This window comes from Triturus cristatus, chromosome 5_2, assembly GCF_964204655.1.
Source record: "Triturus cristatus chromosome 5_2, aTriCri1.1, whole genome shotgun sequence".
NCBI lineage: Eukaryota > Metazoa > Chordata > Amphibia > Caudata > Salamandridae > Triturus > Triturus cristatus.
Window position 1 is genome coordinate 339899828 of NC_140588.1, and position 21057 is coordinate 339920884.

Here is a 21057-nt window from a genome sequence, read left to right on the forward strand (position 1 = left end):
ACTCATTGCCCAAGGAGTGGTTGTAGAAACTGACTCCAATGTATGTAATTCCCCGATAATTCCGATTCTTAAACGAACAGATCCTAAGGCCCCGCCAGTATATCGATTGGTTATTGATCTGCGCGAATTAAACAAATGCATTGTGCCACAATTTCCTGTGGTCCCCGATATCTCGTCATTACTGACAACTATTGATTCCGAAGCAACATTCTTTACTGTAATTGATCTCAAGAATGCCTTTTTCAGCGTCCCAATAGATCCGGAAAGCCAATATTTATTCGGATTTAGTTTAAATGGACGTAGCTTTAAATTCTCACGCGCACCTCAAGGATTTACAGAAAGCCCCAGCATCTATAGCCAAGCACTGAAACGAGAACTTGACAGTATACACATGCCAGTTAACACTGCTCTGCTTCAATATGTCGATGATCTGCTGATCACCGCCCGAAGCGAACCTGAATGTGAAAAAGCATCACTGACAGTTTTACAATTTCTAGCCGAAAAAGGGCACAAGGTGTCCCCTTCTAAGCTGCAATTCTGTGTCCAGCGAGTTATTTATCTTGGACACTCGCTGTCCAAGGAGGGAAGGCAGCTTACACCAGATCGCATTCAGTTAATAGCTAACATGCCAATACCCAAGACACAAAAGGAGGTGCGGGCTTTCATAGGCCTCACTTCATACTGTAGACAGTGGATTCCGCAATATGCATTTCTAGCAAAACCACTCATTCAGTTGACAACACAGGAGGCAGCCACATCGACTGTTCTCCCTTGGACTCAGGAACATACACAAGCTTTTGAAAGCCTAAAGAAAACTTTATGTCAAGCACCCGTTTTAGCAACACCATGTTACAGAAAACAGTTTACACTCTTTGTTACAGAACGCGGAGGTACTGCTTTGTCAGTACTCACACAGGAACAAGCAGGAGCACACAAACCATGTGCTTATTTTTCTAGTACATTAGATCCCGTAGCTCAGGCTTTGCCTGCGTGCCTAAAATCAGTAGCAGCGACAGCTTTAGCAATTAGACAAAGCGATGCCATAGTGTTAGGACATCCATTGACAGTTCAAGTACCACACACAGTAGAAGTCCTTGTGAATAGAACGCAAACACAACACTTGACTATAGCACGACTTACAGGGTATGAACTTACATTGTTTCAGCCACACATAGAAATCAGACGCTGTAATACATTGAATCCTGCCACACTTTTGCCAGTAACTGGAGCAGACCCACTAGCTCATGACTGTATTGAAGTTATTACTATAACGACGAAACCTAGACAAGACTTGACAGATGTTCCATTGTCAGATCCAGACCTGACGTTGTATGTAGATGGTTTATGTATGAGAACAAGTACAGGAGAATTGGTGGCTGCTTATGCAGTCACAACAGATACTGAAGTCATTGAAGCCAATCGTATAAATACTTTGTCAGCTCAAGCCGCAGAGCTCATTGCTCTGACACAAGCCTGTATTCAAGCCACAAGTAAGAAAGTCAACATATACACTGATTCACGTTATGCATTCGGAGTCGTACATGACTTCGGCGTGCTGTGGCGAGAGAGAGGTTATTTAACTTCCCATGGTGCCCACATTCAGCACGGACCCCTCATTCATGCCTTATTAGATGCAATACATCTACCTACTGCAATATCAATTATGAAATGTAAAGCTCATACGAAAGTTACTGATATCATTTCTCAAGGCAATGATTTAGCCGACAGAACAGCTAAACAGACTGCTCAAACTCAAACATCCGACATGACAAAGACAATAGTCCCGATGCCGACACATTGTATGACAGTTAAAGATCCTACTCTTGATGTAATTGACATACAGACACATGCCACACCAGACGAAATAGAGAAATGGACTGAATTAGGAGGGATCCAAACGGACCAAGGATGGATGATGAAAGAAAAGTCTGTATGGTTCCTTCCTGATTCAATGGTCCAAGTCATTATTAACACTATCCATAGCCCAGCCCATCTAGGAGAAAAAGCTATGCTAGACAGCATTCAACACATTTGGTTCAATAAACATTTACGAGCAGCAGCCAAACAAAAAGTCCGTACCTGTATGATCTGTTGCCAGTTCAACCCAGGAAAAAGTGTTCCCGTAGAACAGGGTGGATTTCATCCTCCTGATCACCCTTTTGAAGTCCTCCAGATGGATTATATCCAGATGGAACGATGTCGAGGATTCAAATATGTTCTCGTAGTTGTCTGCGCTCTGTCCCGTTGGACGGAGGCATACCCGGTTTCAGATTACACTGCCCCGACTACTGCCAAACAGTTAGTTCGAGAATTCTTCCCACGCTACGGTTTACCACGTGTTGTCTACTCAGATAACGGCCAGCCGTTCTCATCCGAATTAATGAAACATGTTTCACTTCTGCTAGGATATCAGTGGAAATTCCACTGTGTCCGACACCCCGAGGCAGCAGGTCTCGTAGAAAGACATAACCAGATTCTGAAAATCAGATTGTCCAAAATATGCCGAGAAAAAGGTGTCGACTGGATAGTAGCATTACCAGTTGCACTTTTTTACATGAGAATGGTAGCACACTCTAGAACAGGGCTATCCCCGTATGAGGTGATCTTCGGTAGACCACCAAATATGTGGGGGACGCCTGTACCACGCAAAATAACTGATGTTGACTGTAATATGCTGACAGATTACTTGGCTTCCTTGATGTCTGCACTACAATCTTGTCGTTCACAGGTTGCTGCAGCATTTCCCGACAACACTGAGGTGAAACCCCATGACATAGTTCCGGGGGATTTTGTGTTTGTGAAAAATTTCGACCGAAAGACTCAGCTGGAGCCCAGGTGGAAGACACCCAAGTTGGTTCTGCTGACCACAAGAACAGCCGTGAAGATCGAGGGCCGCAAGGGTTGGATTCATTCAAGCCATATCAAGAGATTTCATGGACAATGCTCGGATATAGACATTGTGCCCTGCACTCCTTCACAGACTGATTCAAAACTTCCTTTGGTGGAAAAAACTGAAAGCGAACTTTACAAAGTTAAGTTAAGGCCGAGGACGTCAGACGGTTTGATTGTTTAAGTCCTCTCCTAGGTGAAGCGGTTGAATCTGTCTCTGACATGTATCCTCTAGACCTGAATCATGAACAGTCGCGAAAAATGATGAAACGACAGGCATATTGTAAATCACTGCGTAGCCATTGTATAGGGACATTATTAATTTTGTTTTCCTTAAGTCTTTTGATAATTATTACCAGTATGTTGTTGCACATCTATTACCCTATTGCCAGAAATGTTCACAATGTTATTGCAGAACATTCTTTTAGTGACTTACCCCCGCATGAATTGTCCTACAGACTTGCGCTGCGCAATAACACTTTCATTAGTATGTTACACCATTCCCATCAGACTAGTAATGCAACTAATTGTTGGGTGTGTGGCCGACTTCCTCCCTATCAGAATTATGAAGGAGTCTTGCCTTTCTTTCCACATCCATTTACACATAATGGCTCCTGTGGAGCATGGTTTAGTTTAATTAATTCCATAGACTCAGACACAGCAGTTTACCAAAATCAGTGGGTATGGGGAAACCTAAACCTAGTTTTACTCAAGGTCTGCTACCCTGACAAGGAGGGTCGCCCCAAAAGAACAGGAACTGATCTAGAAAATGAAGTATATGGATTAGGTAATTTTACACCTAATCTCATGATTCTAAATGTCGTATCCGAAGTTGAACTAGTCTTACCCACCATGTCAGTATTCCCAGCAAAAGGTGAATTGTGTGTAAGAAAGGTTGGTTCCATACATATGGGCCATAGTAAATGCACCACTACAGTAGAATTCAGTGATCAAGGCAAATCTTCATTTAGAGCTTATCGCCACTCCTACTTTATATGTGGTCAGACTGCATATATGCGTCTACCTCTAGATTGGGATGGTACCTGCTATATTGCATTCCTTTTGCCACCTGTTTTCCTAGCTCCTCCTGATTATTATAGAAATATTCATTTAGTACACAATAGAGAGCGGAGAGATCTCCCAATTGTCGATTATACTGAGACGGCATGGGACAAGTATGTAGATTTCAATAAAGGCATCTTTCCCTATATAGGTACTGTTACTAATAGCAAGCTGATACGTAGATTAACTAGAACCCTTGAAGCAGTAGTGAATGAAACTATTTCCGCCTTAGGCAATCTAACAGAAGAGCAGTCTGCTATGCGGATTGTTGTGCTTCAAAATCGTCTTGTCCTTGACGTCATCTTGGCTGATAGAGGCGGAGCTTGTAGGGTCATCGGATCCAGCTGCTGCGTATTCATACCAGAAAATTCGCCATCTGTATATAAAGCTATAACTCGCCTTCACAAGATTGTAAGCCAGATACACCAGAATCCAGGCACCTGGACTTGGTCCAGTTGGTTTTGGAGTGTGATATCAGCCTGGGGATGGAGAGTTCTATCCTTCCTAGGTATTGGCCTTCTCATACTATTCAGTTGCTGTCTATGTCTACAATGTGGACCAGCGATTTGTGGTCTGTGTGCCACATCGTGTATTCCACCATCAAGATTTCATTCAAGATTCCGGAAGAAGAAAGAAGAACAAATGATGCTATATGAACAGATCAATGGATTAATGAAGATTGATATCTCTTAACGGGCAAGTAGGGGACAAGGAGGGAATGTGGAAATATGGATTTTTCTGGTCAGTTATGTCCCCTATCTTGGACCCCAACGGTTCTATATGCATGTCACAAGTACATGTATGTTCCCTCCAGTTCCAGTTATGAAGACGCAAATACATGTGCGTCCACAGTCAACATGTCCTCTGTCAGATCCGCCATGAATAGGCCGGATATTCCATTCTTAAGTACAAAAGGCCACCGGCTTTATATGGTTCACTTATGCTATTTTACAGTCCAGGCAAGTAGGCCCTGATTCTGTCATCGAAACTCCTCTTGCCTTCTGCCTCTGAAAGCTCCAGTCTGAGCCTGCATCTGTGACCATGAACTTTGTCTCATTCTCTGCGCGGCTCACGAAGCCTGACATCAGCCTATTCTCTGCCAAGAACTGTATTTCACCTTCGAATTATCTGCTTCCCCCTCAGCCGATGCATTCCTGCCTAGTAGTTTAAGTAAACATTCTTCCAGCTACCAAGCAAAGGGGCCGGCTTCTCTGTCTTAATACAAGTAATTCATAGCCCTGTTACTATGGAAGATTCCTGCCCTCGCGTTTAGTGTAGACACTTAGACGCTTGTACACGCACACACAGTCAGTATAGAATAGATTCTGTCCGAGAGTCCTTCCTTTGTGGATAACATAGTTCTTTAAACATAGGATGTTAGATATGATTTGGGATTAGGTTGACATAACCCCAGACTTTTCGTCTCCACATGTAAAGCTAAATGTCAAGTCCCCTTCACCCCCAGTTACACGTCAATCACACGTCATGCTGCTGTGCGCGCATCTATGCCAAGTATTATCTTATAGATCCACCTATACATGACATCACAACCAATTGTGTTCCTTTTTACTCCTTGTTACACCCATTTTCGGTTACGTAGACAATTCGTCATTTTCCTTATCAATTGTTACGCCTACTGCATTCGCTTCATTGTAATGTATGTATTATAAAAGCCATTTCATGTCAATAATGTGTGTGCTTCACTTCCTGAACCTTCGTGGTGACGGAACATTGAGAGCAACCGATTATAATCGTATCAATGGAATAAAGCCCATTCCGAACCTCTAATACCACGGATTCTGCCTCTCATTTTACTGAGCTATTTTATTATATTCCTGTATCAAATTCAGTCCAGGTAAAGGAGAAATATTTACGTTCATGTTAGAAAGTATCCCTTTCTAATGAATGCCACTCAATAAAGTAATATAATTAAATATGCTTAAGTGAAAAGCTTTCTTGTATTAAAGAAATACTGCGGTTTGCTGAACCTATTGCACAAAATATATTTTATGGCTTTGCTCGTACTCTGGCTCTTAGAACAAAGACAGACAATTGGCTCGGCTTCCTAGCCTGCCCACCTCTAGCTCAGAGCATCGTTAAATGTCGGCTGCTTCGATGCTTGTTAACGTGATTCTCATTACCAGATGCTGATGCCCACCTTCTTCACCCATTGCCCCCACAGGGATACTATCCCACTGACTTCACTGCACCAGGCTAACAACTGCTGGCATGGGTCGGCCACTGCATAATGCAGAGACTCTGCAGCTGGCCAACTCGGCCGAAAGGCACACAGAGGGGACAGTATCCTAGTGTTGCTCACCTGCTTGGGTGGTAGCTGAGAACATGGGGCCACCATGGGTGGAAATGGCCAGTCACCCCTCTGTTTCATTGCCCTAGGCGTCAGGAGGGGAGGAGTGAGGCTAAGAGGCCTTGTAAGGCTTTTCTCCATGGATTGGCCATCCCGCGCTGTCTCTTATTTACAGGTATTCGGTAATTTCAATCTGACAGTGTGCTATACCTATGGGCGGCTCTCAAACGTGCCTTGCAACAACTTGTGAACGAGATTAAGAAACACACAACAGCACTCGGTTCCACATTGGAGGCCGCCGCTGTTTACCGCCAGGAAGGCTGGCTGTTGGCAGACAGCTTCCTTTCCAAAAGATGCTGGTGGCGCAGCATCAGCTGTACACTTACGTGAACCCAGGCCTCGGAGCAGCGCCAGCTCTCCAGTGCTACCTGACCTGCTTGCACAGGCTGAGGAGATAAAAGCCCGTCTTTCTCAAAGCTGTGCGCACAATACACTCTAGCCGAGGCCACGTTCTACCTGCAGGGCCGCCTCCAGTGCGCACGAGACCAGAACCAAATTACCATCGATCGTTGCGCGGTGTGACATCCAACTCCAACCCGGGCAACACTATAGTGAGCTCACAGGACGCATATTACCGCGTGCCACCAAACTCCTAACATGGATACGCCACAATACCGGTACCAACAGAATTACTCGACGAGCATTATCAAGCGTGGCAGAACTAGAAATCTTTCACCCACTAATCAACGTCCACAAGAAGTTATGTGCAGACTGCTCTGAAAGACCATTTTCTTGCTAACGAGACGCTCCTACCTTATCTTAGCGCCACAAAACACAGCTATGTCCCCCATACGCGGCCCCTCTCCGAAAGCCGGCCACGGGTCGAGGGACGAACACCCCCACAGCATCCCAGGGTCACGGGCGAGGGAAGGAGAATGTCACGCTGGCTACCCGGCCCGAGGCTCTTTGGCCCAGATGCTACACTCAACCTTGCCAGATCTCGTTCCTCGAGTGTAGCACGTATACAGAAGGACCTCTCCGCCGGACACTCGTGCCGCAATTCTTCTCCTCCCTCCGTATCTTCCTCCTCTCGCTACCCGGCATAGCTCATAGCTGGATCGCCTCCTCCGCTCCCGAAACTGGAAACGCTGGTCGATTCGACGACCGATCGCTGATCACGTTCGCCGTCCCCTACAAGTGGCTAAAAAGAGAGAAAAGCAAGTTATGGGCGCTGTGACGGCCCGGACCTGTATGCTGGGGAGCACATAACCGCGTGTTTACTTTTGCATCGCGCTTTCACTTTAAGTGAAAGTGCGATGCAAAAGTAAACACACGGCTGACTTTGCCAAAGCTGAGAGAGAAAAAAAAAGTGCATAGGGAGTAATAAAGAAGAGAGTGTCACGCCGCCGGTAAAAGATCAAATCCCGGTGGGCGTGGCCAAAAAGAGACAAGGCGGCAACAAGGAGGGACTAAAAAGCCTCCTTTACAATGAGAAGCCAGCGTTTTACATGCAAGATGACGCAAACCAATCAAAAAGATGGGCGGGGCTTCAACTCCATCTTCGAGAGCTTTGCAATATGTATTGATTCCAAGAAGCTCTTGTATGACGTGCAACATGTCTAAAAAAACATTGACAAAGCCAATAGATCTCACATAGGTGAAACCTATTGGCTTTGCCAATTCTTAAGGCAGCTGATGACCACCTACATCACACAGCCTTTATTTTAGACACAGACAGCTGGCACCTCGCTGCCTTCTGTTTCATGACATAGACTCAGCCTGGAATATTGAGTGGGTTTCGGTGACGGCAAGTAGGATCTCAGTGAAGTCCATAGGTTACAGACTAACTTCGAGAATGTGTGCTGCAACAGAAACGGTCAGTTTAAGTGCCACCTGTTTACGGTTACCCCACAACATTTATTGTGATGTCTAGATACCATAAGAAAAGTGACATTTTGCACAATGTGCTGCATACAGAGGCAATATCCTCCAAATCTGCTGGTGCCTAAGGCTGATCCCTGTTACTGATGTGGCCTAGGCCTTGCCATGTTTTTCTCAAATCAGCTGCGTTCTTCAGCCACCAAAACCTCTCCCCTCGGCCTATAAAAGAAAAGAGACAGATGCTTGTAAACATTTTCTTTGTTGGGTATGAAACTGAAACCAGAAAAGGTTGATGTCTCCATGTTTTGATTTATAGCCCAAGCTGGAGACCCTTAGTCTTCCCACACCATCAGAGCTTTCTTTCGGCAGAGGCCTGTGTAAACAGAAAAACATTTACTTAAATAAAATGAAATGCTGTACAACCTTGAATTCGCTGGAAGCACACCAGAGTTGCATATTCAAAGAGAAGGCTGTTTTCAGCGGCTAAACCAATAGAATGCCGGCCTCTCTCCTAACTCTAATTGGCTGTTGCCAGTCAATCAGTGTGAAGGTGTGTTTTACAACATTGAAAGTGTGCTGGTATGACTGAGGGAGGAGGAGTGTGAAGTAGCGATGATGGATTATGAATTGGGTATGAGAAGTATAATTATGGATGGTTCACTGGAAGTAGGGATGAGAAATAGGGATGATGGATGAGAGGTATGGCTAATGGCTGATTTATGGGAAGTAAGAATGTGAAGTATGGATGATGGCCGGGAAGGAGGGATGATGGATGAAGTAGGGATGAGAAGTAAAAGTAAGAATGGTGGATGAAAAGCAGGGACGATGGGTGAGAAGTAGGGATAATGGATGATGCTTGAGAAGTTAGGATGAGACATCGGGATGATAGTTGATGGATAAGAAGTAGGGAGGATGGATGAGAAGTAGGGATAAGAGGTAGAAGTCGGAATGATGATTGAGAAATAGGGATGGTGGATGAGAAGTAAGGATGAGCAGCAGTTATGAGGGATGAGACGTGGGAATGAGATGTAGCTATGGATGAGATGCAGTGATGACAAGTAGGGATGACAGATGAGGAGTAGGGATTATGGATAAGAAAAAGGAATGATGGATGAGAGAGCATTGAAGTAGGAGTGATGGATGAGAAGTAAGGATGATGGATGAGTTATAGGGAAGAGAAGTAGGGATGAGGAGTGAGTAATGAGGGTGTCCTAAAATTGATCCTGTACTAGTTTTTTCTAATACTTTGGGCCATGACCCCAAATTCTTCTTTTTGTTATATACAACTTGAATTTAATTATTTTCTTTACTGGGAACCAGTAGAGTAATCTATAGTATTGGATTTGGTAACTCACTCTTGCACCGGAATGGTTTATCATTCCATTTAGACTGAGTTCTTCCAAGGCCAAAACCACGCTCTGAGTTTCCGTGTGGTAGGATAATTTGCTCAGTGAGTAGAACGAACAGATGTTATGTTTGCCTATATTTGTCATCTCCAGCATGTTAGAGTTTCACATGCATGCCACGTGTTCTTCTGTGTACTCAAGGAGGACTGGTCTTGTCTTCTAAGAGGACACGTTGCTGCCTGAAGTTCGGATTGTAGGTTCCCTACCAAAGGATCAAAGCTATAGTCCAGCACACACCTAAGATAAGAAATCCTGTGAACATTACCTTTCTGCATCTACAAAGCTGGATTGAATTCAAATGTAGACTTTGGCATTTGTTGAACATTAACAGCAATCTGATTAATGAATTGCTGGTTAGTGAGATCTGGTTGTAGTGTTTTTACGCTGAAAGTTAACACTTTAACGTAGTTATAGCAAGGGGACTTGGACTACGCACATATCAGTTGGTTTAAATACTATTTCATCTTGGTGGTTAGGCAAAAAAACATCATGAGGGTATGGTTGTTTGCTTTACACTTCAAAGTTCAGTCTGCAGGACTTTGAGAAATAGGCATGAGAAGTAGAATTTTGGCTAATTCATGAGCAGGAGGGATGAAAAATGTGAATGATGAGTGAGAAGTAGGGATGATGGATGATACATGAGAAGTAAGGATGAGAAATGGGGATGGACACATAATTGCTGCCTGCACACAATAAATGGTATCTCTATCGGGGTGACAAACTGCCCCAGGACATCTCATCCAGAGCTGCTGCCTCCCTCGCCACAGTAATACATAGTGACCAGACAAGTGGGTCAAATGATGCAAGTAATGGGGCACCTCCTGGCTCTAGAGTACAAGGCAGCAGTCATTGGTATGCCGTAGTTCCTTGCCCCTGTGCCAGTGCATTGCTGTTGTAATGATGGCTCTTTTAGGTGACAAGCAGAGTGTGTTCTACCTGATTTGCACACTAATTTGAATAACTCATTTAGCTTAGGGTATCATGTAAACTGTTAAATTTCTTTAAAACCCGGACTAGAGAGGAATGTGGTCACATCATGCAATATTTCATGTTTCTTTAGATGTCCGTTCTGATTCTAAATTCACTTTGCCTAAGGAAAACAAAAAAATAAGTTTGTACATTTAGTTTTCTCTTTCTGTTCTAGATTCTCAAGAATGGACTCTCTTAGCCAAGCCAATACTTCATTCGCCCTTGACCTCTGGAAAAAACTGAGTGAAAATGACAAAAAGAAAAATTTATTTTATTCGCCAATGAGTATTTCGTCTGCTCTGGCTATGGTTTTTTTTGGTGCCAAAGGGGACACAGCAGCCCAGATGGTACAGGTATGTTTGTTTCCATTGTACACTAAAAGTGCTGCAGTGCAGGTATACGCTTGTGTAAAGGGAGCTGTTAGACAACCTCTGATGACATACCTGTAGCAATTGGGTATTATAGCTGTTGGGAGATCTAGCATTGAACTGGATGAACCTTCTATTAATACTATGGCTGCTGGTATTTTTTCTTGACTTGTGAAACATTCAGTTACCACTACCGTTGGAGGTTTCTTTTTTCAGCTCGGAAATCGATTCTCACAAACTGCTGAAGCCTCTTTCTGGTTCATTCAATAATTACCAGCCCACACAATTGTGGTCCTGATAGGATTGGGAGGCTGCATAATGATAGGAAGGGCTATTACCAGCTGTTTATGCTGGACACCACTTGGGCTTTAATAACCTAATACATGGGATTCTGTGATCCCTTTATAAACTGCAGTATCTGATTTCTTTATAATCTGTGACTTGTGACGCACCCAGTTACCGATAATAAAGAAAAGACCATTATAACTTATTACAGTCTAGTTCTGACGTGACAGTGCCTGCTGCCAGAGATAGCAACCAAGGTGAAGGGCAGGTCCGGCCACGGAGCATTATTGAAGCTTTGCTTTTCTTCTGCCCCATCTTAATAGCTTACAATGACAATTGGAGAGAATTTATTTTTTGCACTCCTTGGATAGAGAAAAGCTAGAATCTTTCTGCATGTTTCTACACATTCCGAGCTACATCAGCATTTTAGTTTTTTAATACAAAATCTCACTTTAATTGAACTGTTTCTAATATCTGTTTGACACAAATATATAACAGTTTTTTGATGTGTTTAATTTTGCACTAGAGGTTTTATTTTTATACTTCATGTTTGCAAACATGCTCTCTCTTTCATGTCAAATCGCTATGCACAAAGGTTTGAAGTGGTTTGTGGGAAAGGTGATGGTGTGACCATGTATTATATGGGATAAAGTACCCCTTTGGGTACATGATAAGGATCTTCCAAGTCACCTCGGAGTTCCATAACCTTATAAAGGAACTCCTCTTTTGGCCTCGCTTCCTCTATATGGTTATGGAACTCCTTGATGACTTGCAGTATCCTTAAAATGTTCAGCAGGGTGTACTTTATCCCTTATTTCTCCCTTCTCCTCAATTTAATTCAACACAGCCATACGACATATCAACTGTCCCACTCTGTTTGTATCTCTAAACCTCACTCCCACTGAACCTAAACATCCAGGCAGACAAGAGTTAAAGTGCCAGCAATTCTTAGCATTTTAATTGATCATGTCAATTTTAACATACCAGAGAGGTTTCTAATAATAATATAAACAAGTTTTATATGGCTCTAAATACCACAGTTTTGTGTTTCCTAAGCACTAAATAAGTTGTTACTATAAGTTAATATGACATCACTATTCATCAACTTGGAACTGATGGAACGAAGGGCTGTTCCTGCCAGGATTTGAAGATGTGACCTCCATTTTACTCACAGATGTCAGCAGCAGGGGCCTATTTCATTGACCCACCTTGCTGTCTCAATATGTGAGCTAGGGTTCATTCTAACAATAGGCCATGTTCTCAAGAGCAGAAGAACATTGAATGAACTATTTTTAATGTATGCAAAGAAAGTGATTAAATAGTCGTCATTGCATAGCATCCCTTTACCTACTTCGATTTCCTTGCTATGCAACTTTCTCATGGAGTGCATTTGGCGAACTCACATTCTCTGATTTTTATTTTCAAGAATTTTATTGAGTTGGAATCTACCATATATACCTTTCTACCTCCCGTTATGGACTATTTATAGATTAAAAAATTTGATATAATAATTAAAAGATTGATCTTCAATTGTAAAGTATCTTGTAGGATTGTGTCGAAATGTAAGGGTTCTGCTACACCCAAACATTTGCACAGACTAGCACCAGAATGCCAGTTTTGGGCTGCCTCAACTCGGACCGTCCCAAGGTTTTTTTGTAAGATCATTTCTGATACCCATTTAATAAAATCCAAGGGCCCTAATGTGCCATAACACTACTACACCTATTGCAGTCTGACCAAGTTCAGTTGCATTACTATAGAGAGAATCAAATGCTAAACTGGGGTGAGACTTAATATAGAAAGTTGTTGAGTAAGTAAGAAAAACAGAAGATTAACCCTGTGGCATTCTTGGATCCAGGGCAGTGGAAAGCTAGAGTCGCTATTCTACAGTTGTTGTGTATACGCAGTCTTATTTTGGTAAATCCTATTTTTCTTTGATTTTATTTGTAACGTTTCTATTGCCATAGTGTAATACGATGGATATTCCAGGATGTGGGTAGAACAGCTGTAGAAACAGGTGTGGGAGAGCATAAGAAAAGAGGAACAATTTGTGTTATTAAAAACTTGCCAACTTGTCATAAGAGGCTGGTCTTTAATTGTTTAGATTTTGAAGTCCACCTTAGGTCAGGAGTCAAAGATAAGAAGGTCCAAAAGGTAGGGCCTTAAAAGAGCAGGGATCTTCCTCTTAACTCTTTGTATGCCAACAGGATCTGTGAGAGACATTTTGAAGGCCATCCATAGCATCTGCTCAGGTAGTAGAGGAGAAACGGAATGATCAGGTTCTCCAGTGTGCCCTTGTAAATACCATATGGACTAAATGTTCACTTTTAAAATTGATCCATTGTTTAATCAGCAACCTGCAGAGTGACATCAGTGCAAGTGAGAAGTTCTTCTTCAGCTCCTTGGAGCTTGCTCCTCATCTACACTGGAAGACCTGCGTAATTGCACGTGATGCGCAAGAGGGCCACTTCAAGGAGGAAGGCGATGTGGTGCTGAGTAGGCAACAGTGTGAGGATCCCTGAAGTTGATAAAGTCTGTGTTTGATCATGTTATCTTGAGAGTTAGATGAAAAATCTAGAGATGATCCCCAAGTTGCTGACTTTAGGGTTTTAGCTTGCTAGAACGGCTAGATGCGAGCTGAAGGTACCCAATAGCAGTGTCTGTGAAATGGTCTCAAGCTAGGGTCTCCCACGACTAGAAGAAATATTTTAGTTTTATCACCACTCATGAAGAAATTGTTTTCTATTTTTATGCTTACAAGTGACAATCAAGAGGACTGCTCTTTCTCTTATCTTTAGCTATCCTGATGCAGATCTTGGTTCTGTGTCTAGGCATGCAATAGCATTTGATATGGCAGTTAAAGCCAAACACTGAAGTCCCCTGGACTTGCAGAACAATTTGAGGGATTTGCAGAAGAAGAGACCAACATTTGTTTGTTGGTTAATGTTTGAGCGTAATGAAAAAAACTACTGAAGTCCATCCCTTCAAATCTTTTCAAGGGACAGGAATTTATGCTCCATGTATCCAAGGAGGTGAATCAATTAGGGAAGACCATTGTGAGGTCCTTGCCAGGGCTACTCACAGTGAGCAGTTCTACCTGATGTTATTTAAGTTGTATGTGTACGTCAGCATGGTCAGAAGTCTGAAACTAGTTTACTGAGGAGGTTATTTTCTTCCACATGACCAGTGGTTTTGAGGTAACCTCTGTTTTGTTAATCTCCATAGAGGATGGTAGACAGCTCAGAATGTAGTTTGTCTGAACAGCTGGTTCCGCCATTTATCATGAAATGGTGTTACAATAGCATGCTATTCTTTGCCTGGGACACTCACTAACACAAGCGAAACATTGAAAACCTTTTTATCAGTGAGCTGACAGACCAGCAGTATTTCATAGTCTTTGTGCTAGAGGGAAAAAAGTGTGATGATTTTAGTAGTGGTTGATCTTAGTGGTGATGTCCTGTGAAAATTGGTAGGTTTCATATCTAGTCACTGGTTTGCTGTTGAGGTTTTGCATTATGAGTAAGGGTGGTTTGTAGTGAGGCATTTCTGTTACTAATATAGGACAGCAGGACATCACTCAGCTTTTTTAATGGGAGACGCAGACAATCATTCCATGAGCCACTTCGTTGGACTATCTGCTTCAGCTATGCAAGACTGAAAGCTGACCTTTTAGGTATGTAGGTGATTTGTAACGATTATTGGACATGTCCTGCTTCTTGATTGGCAGAGACTGTTATCCACTTTGAGGGCCTGTCTTTGTTTCAAAAGCTGGAACTCTTTGCAGAATCAAAGCTAACAAATTACCTTAACTAAATCATCTCAAATTCTAATTGCGGGAATTCTACCCCAAGCTGGATACCTGAATCTGTGCCAATTGCCACCATTACAAAAAGAATAATTGATGGACAGAAGGCTGAACAATGCCATGCATTCACCCTAGTACAAAGATCTGGGCCCAAATCCATTGTTTCTTTGCTCCCCATGCCATTCCAGTTTAGACCCAGCCATATGCAAATCAGTCTTGACCAGGTCCTCCCTTGACTGGAAACAAGCATCCTAGGACCTGTTTTTAGTATCACCCCTCATCAGCCAGGCTAGCTTGACTCCAGTGGCATGGAGAGAACTAATACAGCACCTCAAATTACAAAAGGTCTTTTGACTCTGTGAGCTATGAACTGGCATCAAAGAACTGCATAGGTTTATAATCTTATGTTTTTCGGCCCAGTCGTTCGTTGTTAAAAAGGGTTTATTTGGGTACAAATAAATTCTTATTAATGAAGCCAACCCCAACCTCTGTGTTATGTTTTAAATCCTGAGTTTCTGCTGCCTACCATTATGGATGAACTGTAACTTCTACACCTTGTAGTGCTCATTGTCTTTTTGTAACATTTCATATACAACAATTTACACACTTGTATGACTTACTGTCTCTGTATAATGTTTGGCTGAAATACAATGCTTTAACACCCACAAAAGAAATACATGTGAGAGAGGGGCTATGGAGAGATGAGGGACACCCTTGGATGGTGGTAGTGAGGGATTCCATAAATAAGGAAGTCACGACGGAGCACCAGCAAATGTTGCACCCGGCGCTGCCAGTGCTAAAGCGGCCCAGGTAGGTGGGTGAGGATTAGAGGAAAAAGAACTTTCCTGTTCGGATTTCCAGTACACGGGTATTTGATGGCCGTCTACAAATTCAGCATATTTGTTGCGTCAGATAGGAATGTTTCTTATCGTTGAGTGGGCAGAGTTGAAAAGCTTCCGTGCATTTCTTCCAACTTCCACAAGGCAATGAGTAACATAAATCTGAGTAACAAAGGTGATCTTCTAAATCCTGATCTATAGGACTCCTCTACCTCTGTTAGGCGCCGAAATTCAGCATAAATGGGAATCCATCCATTTATCGCAATATAGACATGTAAAATATGTTGCTTAATCCATTTCCTATTAAAAAAATAATACTGTCATTTCTAATTACCAAGCGAGTTGTCTTTTTCAAGTGCCCCATTAAACTATTGGTGCCCGTTGTCCCTTACTTCCACCTCCTCCCTCCATACCCAAATTATTGTAGGATTAAGAGTGTAACCCAGAGGACCTCCTTAGAAAAAGAGGAATTACTGGAAATGTCAGGAATTTTATTCCTGATTGCCTTGTAATTCTTTGTTTTCCCCCATGATTTCGTTTGGAAGACGCCACCTGCTTTTGGCAATTGGAGTCTACCGATAAAACACCAAAGATTCACAGTTGTCACAGATCTCATAATTCCATATGGTTAATAACTTCTTTTACAGACCCATTGTAAATAGGAAGGCCACTTGTAATGAGGCTAGATAGGTTAAGGTGGGCTCGTTCGTGCCACCATCACAAATGAGCCCCTGTTACTTAAAATGGGGCACACAAGAATCAAATCAGTTTGACTTAAATCAGCAGAAATTTGGAGCTTAGGAGAAAGAATCCAGAAATTAAAACAGTGGGTTTTGGACAGGCACTTTAATAAGAAACCTCTATTAATCAATTTTAGATATGCCCAAGTCCCTTTTCTGGAAAGTAAGGGGCTAAAGAGACTCAGTGGTCATGGCTGTGAGTGAGGATACATGCAAGGGTCTTCAATCAAGAGAATGAATAACCATCTTCTTCCTTCCCAGGCCCTGCAGCTGCACAAGGCCAAAGATGTCCACCCCGGGTTCCAGTCCTTGATCTCAGAAATTAACAAATCTGACACGAAATACCTACTTAGGATTGCCAACAGACTATTTGGGGAGAACAGTTACACATTCAACACCGTAAGTTATGTTGATTTTTAAATGTTTTACTCCTTGTCACTGTCTCACCGCTTCCAGCGCCAAGACGCCACGGCATTTGAGCGCTTTATAAACTTAATTTTCATCTTCATTTCTTGACGGAAGATGCACATAATTTATGTACTAAAACTTATTTTCATCCTTGTTGAAGTCTGTTGCACTTTAGACATGTTTCCGTAGTGATGTCATGAAAATAGTCTTCAAATGAACCAAACCTTATGTTATTGCTTCGTAAACCTGGCACAAATTTCTGGTTTTGTGACTTTATAATCCCTATTCTCAGTGAATTAAATTTGCAGTGTAATATGCAGTTCCAATTGCGACTTGCGATATACACCTGAGAAGCCCCTTCAAATTCAGGGGAACACAACTTCCAATGGCATTCAGCTATGCAAATACCCATGCAATATAAAAGCATTGAATTATTATTGACTTCTCATGGCTTATAGTATACCTTCTCGAGCGGAAGCTGTCTATGCCAAAAGCTGCTACTGAGTGTGGCGCAGCTTCTGGTATTGCGGATGGAGGCAGCCACTCGAAGGGACCGCTTACTGCTGCTGCCCCAAATTATGGTTCTCAGTGTACCAGGGGCATCAATGCACTTTTCCTTGCAGAACGGGGGTCTCAATGGAGTGAAGCCAAACATGTGGCTTGGCAGGCTTTTATAGCCATGTGCTATGACCTGTTACATTAAGTTTACTTACAGCGCACACATTACCTCCCAAATGCGTATATTGTTGCGGTCTAAATGCAGCAAAATGTGACATAAAGAAGTAAATTAGACTAGTATGTTAATATATTTTTAATGGCTACCAACTCTGACTGTCTACAGTCACTTATAATGCACTTCAAATCATGACAGGATGATCGTTTTACTTTTCTGCCGTGGCAAAGGCCATGAGCAGACTTTAATCATTGAAAACAATCTTCAAAAGTGTAACTTAATTATTTTCAAAAATAGTTTCTGTTGTTTAAAGTTCAAACGTTCACTTGAATCATTTTTGTGACAAATGGAAATTACTGATAATGGTTCACATTTACTCTCATCTTGGTGTAGTGCCAAGGAACTGTTTGCAGAAGCAGCTTGTCAATGCCTTTGTCTGCTGATTGCACAAATGCAATATCGAATTTCATGGACATTACATGATATAATATGTTTTGAATTTTTTCCAAATGTGAGTTTTAATACATTTCATAACCATCACAGTTTTTATTCAGTTCCAAAACGTGTTTTATTAGACTAGTTTAAAAAATATATACGCAACGGAATAGCCCATAGCTGCCACTTCTGTCAAGGGTGCAGATTGTGTAAGATTTGAATGAGCCCAGGAAGAAATCCTTTGTGAATTGGCCAATTTGTAGTCTCACATCAGCAAGAATGAGCCAATCCCCTCCCACTGGAGCAGCTCTACATTGACCAAAACAATTTGATTCTCCTCTCCTGGTAAGGCCAGCAAGAGAGAATACTTTTTCAAGAAGATTCTCAGAAAGACTATTGGCTAAGACAGGAAAGAAATTGTATAGTGGGTTTTGGAGTGGCATCAACCTACTCCTTCCAGGTAAGGGCAATGTTGCTCTGTAGTAAATAAAGGGGGGGATCTTTCAGTTGGTCTAGGTTTGGAAAACAAGTGATAGGATAGCCAGCAATTGCGATATAATGCCAGGCAATGTGCTGTTCAGGTGGCATTGTCTTGGAGCTAGGTAGCTTCTTCTAGCAAACATTGTTCCTTCTTGCTAAAATAAATGGTGAACACCACGGATGTGGCAGACTGTTTGATTTGCAGTACATTGGGGACTCTGTTGCATTGATCAGCTATAGTAAGGACATTCAAGACTAAGTCGAGCCATTTTGTTTTAAGAGAAGTGTCCAGCAGTTTCCCAGCACATACAGCTGCCAGGTTTCCAAGTAATCTAAATTCTTTGGTACTGAAGAAACAGAATGTGGCACTTCACATAAGGTGTTAACTCAGAGGTACACTGTGGTAACTCATCAGGCTATAAGTGCTAAATATTGTTCTATCAATTGCAATAGTTGGAGTCTACAATGCCCAGCTTGTGATCACAGCCTTCAGTTTTTAACACATCACCAGGGAGTCAGCCTTCCTGCAACCTCATATTATAGACAACTTCTAGGTAATGCATCAAGAGGCTTAGAGATCCCACTTTTAAAAGAAGTCTTAAAATAAGCTTCATATGAGAACACCATCTCCCTAACTAAAGATATGCCACTCTGCACAAGCACAACATTAACACCCACCCCATGCCAATCAAACACCTCCAGTTACCCATCACGCCACTTCTTCTCTCAACCCATTGCTCACATCATGTCCTCGGTCACTTGTACAGCGCACTTACAAGGATCCCTAGTTAGAGTGACTTATACTGCCTTCCAAACAACACAAAATGCATATTATTCCACGTGAACATATGCTATCCAAACTCCATGTGTTATACAACCCTGAATAGCACTTATTTGCTTTCTAAACCTGCTTTATAACAGAAAGCAAACCCAAGTAATCTAAATCTCTTGCTGGATCAAATACACTTTCCTGCACACCCAAGCCAACCACAGTCATATCCACTTTGCTTTCCTGGCTACCGCACGCTAATCTGAAAAGTGGACACCCACGTGAACAGATCGCCTGCTCCTCCTAAAAGATGTTGCACCAGAACGTGCATTACACACTACGTCACACACGGTACGTCCAAAGTGCTGACACTAATGGTAGAAAGCTTTGAGTCCTTCACATCCCCTCCCACCCACAAGTGACTGCCCATTCCCTCCTGCTCCTTCTACCATGTTTTAATACACAAACACATGTTTGTAACTCCTCAGATGCTCTAGACCATCCTTCTTATTATCCCACAGCACACCTCACACTTCCTTCATCGCATGCGTGCAGCTCCTAAACTTAGGGATCCAAGAAAAGAGCTCACTAAGGCATCTTTGCCTACTGTTCAAAACAAAAATCTAGCTCTCTGAAAACTGAAAGAAATAGTGCACAATGCTATCCTATATAAAGCCACATCTAAGAAATACCCAGCAGAGGGGGTCACAGTGATCTATAAGGTAAATCTAAATTGCTAAAAAAATCGGTTCTAATTTTCATTAGAAAATCCTTAATACTTCAGTGTAGCCTCACCACCAACTGCACACACAGTCTTGCTGATCTAAACGGCCATACTCAAACCCCTTCTTTGCCTTTTCCCTTAGCAAATGTTTTAACGTTCTTTCTCTCTGGCCATCCTCCTTTCACCTTGGTGACCTAAGCCTAAAGTTTGACACCCACACTTGCAATCCGTCTGTTAATTCACATTGTAATGCAAAACCTTTCACCTAAAACTGCATTGAATGTAGGAAACTGACCCGAGATTCCATGCTTTGCTCAATAGATTCACTCAGTACTGTTCCCTGTATCCATAGGTTTGGAAAGTTGGAATGCAATCATGTTCTTACTCTTTGCAAACATCCAGATGTTTCCTTGGATTCTCATATCTCCTCATTTTAACTTGCTTATCTACATACCCCAGTACCACTGCAGCGACCATGAACACATCCGTGCTCTGAATCTAGAACTCAGTGGTCTTCTCAATACACTACATTCGAATCCCAGGATTGGTGGCACATTAGGGCACCTCTATAAAGGGGCACCAAGTGTATGAGTGCTCAAAGAGCAAAAGGTAATATTTCCTGGGGCTTTGAAAAATCTTACACCGGTGCTGCTAAGGAGTACTACACAGTACCTTCACTGGCTCCCCATCGAGAAGAGAATAACCTTCAAGCTACTCACACACGCCTACAAATCCCTCTACAACATCGGACCCAAATACCTCAACGAAAGAGTTTCCTTCCACGTACCTAAAAGGAACCTCCGCTCCGCCAACCTCGCCTTGGCAGAGACCCTGCGCATCCACAGAACCAGAGCAGGCGGAAGAGCCTTCTCCTACTTTGCAGCAAAAACCTGGAACGAGCTCCCAGTCAACATCAGATACTCCCCCACTCTGCACACCTTCAGGAAGAGCCTCAATACCTGTTTTTTTCTGTGGGGGTGAGCCTTACCGAGGCCCACCGGTGCAGGGGTTCGCCC

General features: G+C 42.6%; 1 protein-coding gene across 2 annotated transcripts in view; it reads left to right on the top strand.

Moving 5' to 3' along the window:
• The window catches only part of LOC146822961 (serpin B6-like), a 354778-nt gene that overhangs the window by 154537 nt on the left and 179184 nt on the right, over positions 1-21057 (top strand). For both annotated transcript variants that reach the window (XM_085607130.1, XM_085607131.1), the window contains exons 2-3: positions 10691-10868; positions 16814-16951. In XM_085607130.1, the coding sequence (XP_085463256.1) occupies positions 10691-10868; positions 16814-16951 (316 nt within the window). The remainder of the gene's footprint in view (positions 1-10690; positions 10869-16813; positions 16952-21057) is intronic.